This window comes from Zootoca vivipara, chromosome 1 (assembly GCF_965207765.1).
Source record: "Zootoca vivipara chromosome 1, rZooViv2.hap1.1, whole genome shotgun sequence".
NCBI classification, from domain to species: domain Eukaryota; kingdom Metazoa; phylum Chordata; class Lepidosauria; order Squamata; family Lacertidae; genus Zootoca; species Zootoca vivipara.
In genome coordinates this window covers 126641162-126651407 of record NC_142582.1, presented here as the reverse complement: position 1 = coordinate 126651407, position 10246 = coordinate 126641162, and the positions used below count along the sequence as shown (strand labels likewise).

Here is a 10246-nt window from a genome sequence, read left to right as displayed (position 1 = left end):
TGATTCGGAATCAAGATGGCAGAATGAACTGTTGAAAACTGCACACATCTCAACAACATCCTGTCCTCTCAATGGCCAACCAGATGTTGACAGACCACACCTGGAATACTGTGTCCAGTTCTGGTCATCACAATTTATGAAGGATATTGACAAGTTGGAACCTGCAAAGGAGGGCAACCAAGTTGACACAGGATCAGGAAACCAAGCCTTATGAGGAACGGTTGAGGGAACTGGGTATGTTTAGCCTGGTAAAGAGGAGATATGAAAGCCATCTTCAAATACAGTCATACCTCTTGTTATGAATGCTGTGGGTTGCGTATGACACAGGATATGTACGCGCCGAACCCAGAAGTACCCTTACCTTCCAAGTTCCGGACTGCAGAATCCGGGACCGGCAGCCATTTGACACCGGAAGTTGCGTCGATGTAACTTCCGGTGTCGCTTTGCCCTTCTATGGGCACCAAAAATGGCCACCGCTGGCTTCGAAAGTCACTTGTACGCATGTCAGGAAGTGCGCCGACGCAACTTCCGGTGTCGCTCCGCCCATCTATGGGCACAAAAAATGGCCACCGCCAACACCGGAAGTCACGTCTATGCACTTCCGGACATGCGTAGATGCGACTTTTGAAGCTGGCGGTGGCCATTTTTGTTGCCCATAGAAGGGCAAATTGGAAAGAAAAAAAATGGCCGCCGGCAGGAGAAAATAACGGAGAAAAACGGGAGACGAAGTGATACGGGGGACCACCGGGAAAAGGTAAGTTTAAAAGGGGTTTTCCCGGGGAAAACGGGAGACTTGGCAGCTATGAGAAGTACCGGAACGGGTTACTTCCAGGTTCAGCGGTTTGCACATGTGCAGACACGACGAATGACATCATGCACATGTGCCGAATCATGCCACGCACATTCGAAGACGCGGTGCTTCATGTTGCGTACTGCTCATGTTGCGTACGGCGCTCTGGAACGGATCCTGTACGCAACATGAGGTACCATTGTATCTAACGGACTGTCCCATGAAAGACCCAGCAAACTTGCTTTCTCCTTCTCCAGAGGGTAAGACTCGAACCAATGGATTCAAGTTACAAGAAAGGAGATTCTGACTCAACATCAGGAAGAACTTTCTGACGGTAAGAGCTGTTCAACAGTGGAACGGCCTCCCTCGGGAGGTGGTAGACTCTCCTTCCTTGCAGGTTTTTAAGCCGGGGTTGGGTGGCCATCTGTCACGGATGCTTTAGGTGAGATTCCTGCATTGCAGGGGGGTTGGACTAGATGACCCTCAGGTCCCTTCCAACTCTGAGCCCACATGCATGACCTGAGCACAAGAGCACTCCTCTACTTGAGATCCTGTGTCTGGCAGTGGAGATACAACCTAGACATCTGTTGCTGTGTGTTCTGGCCAACAATAACTCTCCAGGGAGTTTTCCCAATCTCGGTGCTTACAGCCATTCAATGGGAGGTTTCTGGGACTGATTAATCCTGGGATTTTCTGAATGAAAAATGTCGTGATGCCTTGCTGCCCCCTTGTTTATCAACCTGTTGTTAAAGCTCTGAACAGCTGGCAAACAGAACCCTCTCCCGTTCTTATGAAATACACTAAACACAGCCCAAACAATCTGCCAGCCGAACCCAGTCTTATGACATGACATGATGGGCGTGTGACTACAATCATAGACCGCACCTCCTTTTTTCACTTGGTATGTTTTGCTGTTGACTCAGTAGACCGCATAGCAGTATCCTGTGGGCGACTGTGTGACAACTTATTGTTATTTTAAAAATGATCTTTCTTTTATTTCTACCCCACTTCCCCGTAACCTGTCTGCTATTAAAGCTTAAAATACTTTGAGGTATTTGATAGTTTGGGGGGTGGAATCAAGGCTTTTTCCGGTATATGTGTGTGTGTGTGTGTGTGTGTGCACGTGCAAAAACCCTGGTTATCAGGGTAGCTAGAAGCCTGACACCTGGGAACTTAAAAGAACAAATGAATTATCTTGCTGGGCCTGACCAAAGATCTACCTCGGCCATCATACAATGATGGACATTGCTATTGTTTATTACATTTCTTACTCAATAATAGGAATTTCTTACTTGAATAGGAATGAATATGGGATGGTTCTTATTTGTTATGATGCCTTACTTATTGTTTTCATGTTTAGCTTTGTAAATTTATAAAACCCAATAAAAATATGCTTAAAAGGGGGGGGGGTAAAGAAAACAATTTTTTATTTTTAAAAAAATGCAAGATGCGCCTCCATATGGGTTGAGGTGTAAAGGAGTTGAGAGGAGGAGAAATTTCACCCACCTTTTCCGGCTGGTCCTGTCCTCTGAGGCAAGATGTTAATTTTGCTGTGGCTCCTCCCCCAAGAAAGTGGGAGGGAGCGAAGTTGCCAACAGAGATTCAAATAAGTGGCTTTGGAGACACGCCTTCCTGGAGGAATCTGAAGGTGCAGGAATTGGCCAAAGACCTTTCTCAGCAAAAGAGCCAGCAGGGGGCGAGAAAGAGAGCTCTTTGCACTACAAGGGGTTTTTTTTAGTGTGTGTGCTTGTGATAAAATGACAGCTGTAGTTCTGAAGAACAGGTTAGAGCTATAGCAGCAGTAGCAGCAGCAGCCGGGACAAGTCCTTGCAGGGTTAGCTGGAAGCTCCACCCCTTGGCCTTCCCTTCTCGTGGGCTAGTCACATCCCTCAGGTGTTCCCCTTGCTCAACAACCACTTGTGTTGGGTTGTTCTCTCTCCCTGTCTCTCAGGAGGAGGAGGAGGAGGAGGAGGAGAAGCTCTTCTCAAACCACCCGGGCAAGAGAAGGAAGGAAGCAAAACCTGAGCAGAGAGAGAGAGGAAGATTCTGCTGAACTGAAGCCAGCTCTCTCTTATCTGTGGATTTGTGGCTTGTGGTTTGGGTGAGCGGCTCAGGAAAGGGGAAAAAAGAGAGGTGTTTTTTTTCCCTCCTCTCTCACTCCGCTGCAGTTTCTTCCTGAACTAAAGGGAGGGGGGAGAAACTGAAGCGGTTTGTCTGTGAGAACCAAGAACAGCCAAGGGTGTTCGGTTGCTGATGTGCACACAGCCGGGAGCGCTGGGGTGTTTGGCACCAGACGGTGGGGCTCTGGGAGGCTGCTTTGCTCCCCCCCTCTCTCTTTGTGTTTCCATGCTCCTGTTATCTCCCAAAGGAGGTGAAGGAATCAGCTCCTCTCCACTGTGAAGAAGAGAAGTGATTCAGCAGCTTGGTTCGTCTCCTTCTTTCCTGGAAAGGGAAGGCAGGGCAAAGGGCTGGGTTTGGGTCGGTGCCCTTGAGACAGCATGGCCCAGAGACCAGGAGCTGCCACCGCAGGCTGCCCTGTCCCCTGAGGACTGTCACGCTACTCTCTGGGCTACCACAGACTCAGTAGTACAGCACCTTCCTTCTCTGAAGAGGACGCATCCCTCTGTTTCTCGGAGCCATGAAGTTCAACGGCTACATGAAGGTGCGCATCGGGGAGGCGGTGGGGCTGCAGCCCACCCGCTGGTCCCTCAGGCACTCGCTCTTCAAGAAGGGGCAGCAGCTCCTGGACCCCTACATCACGCTGAGCGTGGACCAGGTGAGGGTGGGGCAGACCAGCACCAAGCAGAAGACCAACACACCAACCTACAACGAGGAGTTCTGTGCCCCGGTCAACGACGGGCGGCAGCTGGAACTGGCCGTCTTCCATGGCACCCCCATTGGCTACGACGACTTTGTGGCCAATTGCACCGTGCACTTCCATGACCTCCTCCACGGCACCGGGTCCTCGGACAGCTTCGAAGGCTGGGTGAGTCACTGACCTGGGGCTGTTTGGCATCTAAGGGAGCTTGGCACCTGTGCCCATTTGTAATGGGATGTGTGATGTGTCTACCAGGGCTGGGGGAACCTGTGGCCCTCCAGATGTGGCAGGACTACTAAAACTCCCCTTCTCCCTGGCCATTGGCCATGCTGGCTATGGATAATGGAAACTAGAACATCTGGAGGGCCATAGGTTTCCCCATGCACATGTGTATGCTCAAGGACTCTCTTCCCTGCTTTGGGGTATTTGATGCTTTGGGGGGTGGAATCAAGGCTTTTTCCGGTATATGTGTGCCTGTGTGTGCGTGTGCGTGCAAAAACCCTGGTCATCAGGGTAGCTAGAAGCCTGACACCTGGGAACTTAAAAGAACAAATGAATTGTTTTCTGCTGCTCCAGAGAAGCGGACACAGAGCAATGGATTCAAACTTCAAGAAAGAAGATTCCACCTAAACATTAGGAAGAACTTCCTGACAGTAAGAGCTGTTCGGCAGTGGAATTTGCTACCAAGGAGTGTGGTGGAGTCTCCTTCTTTGGAGGTCTATAAGCAGAGGCTTGACAGCCATATGTCAAGAATGCTTTGATGGTGTTTCCTGCTTGGCAGGGGGTTGGACTGGATGGCCCTTGTGGTCTCTTCCAACTCTATGATTCTATGATTCTAATTATCTTGCTGGGCCTGACCAAAGATTTACCTCGGCCATCATACAATGATGGACATTGCTATTGTTTATTACATTTCTTACCCAACCTTCACCATGAGCTTCCAGGAATCAGAGAATCATAGAGTTGGAAGGGACCCCGAGGGCCAGCTAGTCCAACCCCCTGCATTGCAGGAATCTCAGCTGAAGCATCCAGGACAGATGGCCACCCAACTTCTCCCCGAAAACCCACAAGGAAGGAGAGTCCACAACCTCCCGAGGGAGTTCGTTCCACCGCTGAACAGCTCTAACGGTCAGAAAGTTTTTTTTCTGATGTTGAGTCGGAATCTCCTTCCTTGTAACTTGAAGCCATTGGCTGAATTCCTACCCTCCAGAGCTTGAGAAAACAAGCTTGGTATTCAGGCGATGGGCATCTACCAGAGAATGTCCGTATCTCAGTGGTAGAGCGTTTGCTGTGCATGCAAAAAATCCCAAGTTCAATTCCAGCATCTCCACATCAGGCTGGGAAAGGTTCCTGCTTGAAGCCTTGGAGATTAAGATGGACCATAGGTCTGAGGTGGCCTGAGGCAGCTTCCTGTGTTATCCTGCCCTCCGATCATGTGGTATTTGGAGGTTCGTCCTCTTTGAACATGCAAGTACCATCCATACAGTGTGAGTTTTGAACCAGTGGAGGTCCTTATGAGTCCCAATGGGCAGCAGCCCCCAATGGTTAGTGTACTGGGCTATGCCAGTGAGTTTTTCCTTTGGATCACACCATCTTCGGCTGAGGTCTGCTAAATGGCAACATGAGAGGCGGCCTTCTCAGTGGTGGCACCCCAGCTTCAGAACCCCCTACCTTCTGTGACCTAGTTGGCACCTGCTCTTTTAAGTCTTGGGCACCTGTCTTTCAGTAACATCTGATGCCAGTATCGTTGTTGTTAGATGAGGTGCTGCTGATTCGCCTGCCTCGATTTTAGCACCTGTGTTGCGAATTTGAGAGTATTTGAATTGTAATTGCGGTGCAATGAAGAGCACATAGGAAATGCTTCAAATACACGAATCAATAGCACATTTCACCATACTCACCAAAAAGAAGGCAGAAGCCTTGATAGGCCTGTTCCCCCAGGACTTTTGCCTGTTTTTTCCAAAGCCATCAAACCTAATGGCTATCGCTGCACCTTGTGGCAAGGCGTTCCATCAGTTAATTACGTGTTTTCAGAAATCCTTCCTCTGCTCCTTAACCAATCCCAGCGTCTGGTGTTTTTCGGGTGCACCTGTTATCTGGCATTCAAAATACCCAAAGGTGGTGCCTACCATTCTTGTAATATATATATATTTTTCCTGGGTAAGCCAATGTTTATTTCTCCAGGAAATGTGTCTGATTGCTTCTCAGCAGGATCCGCAGGCTTCTTTTTGAATAAAGTCGCATCCAAGTCTATGAGCTACAACATATTAATGAAAAGAAATTGGAAGAGAAATGAATCAGATGAATGGGTTTTTCAATCAGGATTCCATTTCCGCCGAAATCCTTGCATTTTAATGGCTAAAACAAATGGGGCTCATTTGATGGGGGTGGGGAGGGAGGGAGAAGAGAAAACAGTAAGTTTGAGAGTCACTGGAAGCACAATTCAATATGGGTTTATTCAGCTGTAAATATCATTGTTTCTATGGGATCTCGCTGCCAGGTAAGTGTGTGTGGAATCACAGCCTTAAAAACTTTTCAAAATGATTAGCTCAGTCCTGTGAGTGGCCAAGCACGATCTATTTCTATTTTATCTTTTATCCTGTGCAGTTCAAAATCTCGCACGTTTGCAAAAGGTGGAAGATTTGCTGTGCGAAGGCGACATATTTTTTTTGCCAACTATCTTGCACATCTAATCTTATGTTGAGTTTGCATCAGCTTGTGATTTGAAAAATTCACTAGTGTCTCCGTGCGCATTCCTCCTAAAGAAGACATTTTGTGTGTGCATTTTTGCCAGGGCTGGATTTAGGTTTGAAGCTACTGAAGATAATGGGGCCCTTTATATGTCCAGCTGTCCTTTGTCAACAACAATTTTTTGCTGTTTTTTGTGTTGAATATATGGTAATTTATGGACCTAACAGGTATGTAAAGCCATTTGCACATAAATTTTTTTTAGAAATGCACATCCAGGTTTTTTTCCTTTAATTTTTTTGGGGGCCCCCAAGAGAGTGGGGCCCTAAACTATAGCTTGTTTAGCTTATACGTAAATCCGGCACCGATTTTTGCCTAATGTAAATTTTTTTGCCAGCAATTTCCCTTAACAATGCACTTTTGCATGTTGCTTCGAAGGAACATATGCATTTTTTAAAAAAACTACACTTTCCCCATATACAGTATATATTCTTTTTGCAGGGTGTTTTTTTTTTTTTTGAAAACCACATTGCAAAATTCAGAGGCAGTTTGAAACGTACCTGCATTTCGGTTTGTTTTGGGAAGTGTTAATTCAAAACTAGGTTTGCATTGAAATGAAAGCTGGGCGGAATTGTCCCCCATCTCTACGGGGAATCTGTGGGACCCCCCCCCCCCGATCAACACCCATCAGCTCCTGCCAATGTAGCCGGCAGTCAGAGATGATGGGAGTTGTGCTACAACGACAGCTGGAGGTTCACAGGTTCCCCATTCCATAGATAGAGTTGTAAGGGTACCCCAAGGGTTATCTAGTCCAACCCTCTCCAGTGCAGGAATCGCAGCAAGAGAATTCCTTGCCCTGGTTTTCTTATAATCTCCCAAGTCTTCTGCCAGGGCTGACTCCTTCATCCTCTTCCTCCATCATTTCCACTGACACTTAAACATGCCTTGCTTGCAGGCGGCTCCACTGCTGATGGAAGACAAACTTCCTCCTTTGCGATGTAAGTTATTTGCTGCATTTCATAGCTTATTTCGTGGGCCTTTGGACTGCGCCCATGCGACAGAAACTAACAAGGCTGTGAGCTCCCTGGTGAATTCTTCAAATGACCGCTGAGCCTACAGGGAAGGCGGCTGAGATATTCCCGAGGGGGCTGGACCACACAGCAGTCCTCCCTGCATCCAATAATATACACTGCAACGTAATGCCATTGACCTGATTCAGAGATAATGGATAAACTATGGCTTCACCACTGTTCCTGAGGCTTCCAGGTGGCTGTGTCCAAACAGTCCAAGGAGTGTGGTGGAGTCTCCTTCTTCGGAGGTCTTTAAGCAGAGGCTTGACAGCCATCTGTCAGGAATGCTTTGATGGTATTTCCTGCTTGGCAGGGGGTTGGACTGGATGGCCCTTGTGGTCTCTTCCAACTCTATGATTCTATGATCTCTCCTAGCAAACGAGCAGCAACAGGAGTGAGAAGGAGTCAGCTTTGAAGATTCCTTCATTGCAGGGGGTTGGATTAGATCAGGGGCCAGCAACCTTTTTCAGCCGTGGGCTGGTCCATTGTCCCTCAGACCTTGTGAGGGGCCAGACTATATATTTTTTTTGGGGGGGGGAATGAACAGATTCCTATGCCCCACAAACAACCCAGAGATGCATTTTAAATAAAAGGACACATTCTACTCATGTAAAAACACGCTGATTCCTGGACCGTACGAGGGCCAGATTGAGAAGGCGACTGGGCCGCATCCGGCCCCGGGCCTTAGGCTGCCTACCCCTGGACTAGAGGTCTCTTGGGTCCCTTCCAACCCCACAATCCTATGATATAATCTCTCCCTCTGGGCAGTTGTGTGGATTGCGTCCAGAGGGGAAAGCGAAAGTGAATAGGCCGTGACATAACGGCAGCGATGAAGAGGTTTACCCCAAGAAGCTGGCGGGTAGAAGGGTCAGACGAGTAAAAGGAAGTTCTTCTTTCTGCAGATATAACTACCTGCCTGGCACCCTGCCCGGGTATTCATTTACTTTTCCTTCCAAAAGAGCCCAGGATCCAGGATGTCCAATAACAAATCTGCAAAATGGTACACTGAAAAATTGTTGTTGTTTAGTTGTTTAGTCGTGTCCGACTCTTCGTGACCCCATGGACCAGGCACTCCTGTCTTCCACTGCCTCCCGTAGTTTGGTCAGACTCATGTTGGTAGCTTTGAGAACATTGTCCAACCATCTCGCCCTGTTTCGTCCCCTTCTCCTCGTTTCCCAGCATCAGGGTCTTTTCCAGGGAGTCTTCTCTTCTCATGAGGTGGCCAAAGTATTGGAGCCTCAGCTTCAGGATCTGTCCTTCCAGTGAGCACTCGGGGCTGATTTCCTTCAGAATGGATAGCTTTGATCTAATTGCAGTCCATGAGACTCTCAAGAGTCTCCTCCAGCACCATAATTCAAAAGTATTGATTCTTCATCAAAAATAAGAAACATCAAAAACCTCTGACATACCCTGACAGCTAATCATTCCAAGATTGCCAGGACAGGTACCTTTCCGTTGTAAAATGCCTGGGTATAACTGCAATGCATTTCAATTCTTCCTGAATGGTCATAATGAGGAGGAGAGAGAACCCCACAAATGGGGAAGACTCTCTCATGGGCCAGCATCAAGCAGGCAGCCCAAAATGCTGTTAACTTGTGGAACCCTCTCTTGCTACAAGACTGGAATGGTGATGATTGGCAGCTTAGATATCTGTGACAAGGAAGGGTTAGACATTCTCCTGGAAGACAGATTTACTGAAGGCTCTTCACCATGAAACTAAATTGGATCTTCACGTTCAAAGGTGAAGTATCAAGTGCTTGTGGATGACAAAGGGCTGGTTGTAACCGTCCTTCCCGCCCTGTGAGCTGCCAAAGCATTCTGGCTGTCCATCATTGGAAACAGAACACTGGGCTTGGTGGAATTGGTGTGATCTAGCCAGGCAGTGCAATTGTGCCCATACTTATAGATTCTTTCTGAGCCTTTGTCCTTAAAGGAAATGCCGCTATGGGTCCTGCACAGTAAGGAAAGAGTAAGCCATTAAATCATAGCTTTCAAACACAGACGGATGCCGGTAACTGTCAAAACACAGACAAGTGGCTTTGAGAGCTGCGTTGTGAAATTTAGAGCCATGTGAAATTCTGAAGGATGACTCTCCTTTTTGGGGGAAGTGTGAGTTTGTTTAGGTTCACCTTTAAGTGCGAAACTTAATCAAATTTCTCCTGTACTCAGATGAATATTGCAAGGATAGAACACTATGCCTTGATCAAGCCTTTGAAAAGGAGGATAATGTTCAGCGGCTTCCTCTTTTTCATGGCAGTCCTACAGGCCAGGGAGATGAGATAACACATTTATTGAGTTGTTTCAGGGTGGTTTGCCCTGGAGTTTTGCCTCCCCTGGAACTGCCTTACCTGTGGTTTTTGTTAGGGCATCTGTAGTTCCACTTGTGATCTTGCTTCTTGTGGCAGGTATTAGACAAAGGTAAACAAAACTCTTGGCCTCCCTCTGAGTCTCTCCATCCATTATGCAATGTGGGTGGAGTTTGTTTGAACATATTCGTTTCGGCTTAACAAATGAGGTTTTGCCTACACATGACCCATAGAGAGAGCCACGCTCCATGGGGAGATGTAGATCGGCTGGTTCTGTAGCAAGAGTGGGATCTTAGGAGGAACGTCTTTCGTTCTTAACGTTGCATCACGGACCGAGTTCAGTGGTTTCATTTCTGATCTTTTTCGCGTGGGTGGGATTCAATCACGTGCAGGCAAATTCAGGTTGCACGATTAAAGCAAATTTGGTACTGGTGCAGGTCAAACCCGTTCTCTCCCCCACCCACCCGCTGAACTTTTTTGCAGTAAGGTCTATGACGGGGGAACACACTGGAAAGTGTGGGGTGGAAATTTATCGATGCGACATTGTATATAACCTCTCTGCAACCAAATCAAG

At 47.7% G+C, this 10246-nt stretch overlaps 1 protein-coding gene across 2 annotated transcripts in view; it reads left to right on the top strand.

Moving 5' to 3' along the window:
* Nucleotides 1-2690: 2690 nt before the first annotated feature.
* PRKCH (protein kinase C eta) overlaps nt 2691-10246 on the top strand; it is a 94076-nt gene continuing 86520 nt past the window's right edge. Inside the window, exon 1 of one of the 2 annotated variants that reach the window (XM_060271350.2) lies at nt 2691-3776. In XM_060271350.2, the coding sequence (XP_060127333.2) occupies nt 3429-3776 (348 nt within the window). In that variant the 5' untranslated portion in view covers nt 2691-3428. The remainder of the gene's footprint in view (nt 3777-10246) is intronic. The other variant, XM_060271345.2, reaches the window with a different exon arrangement.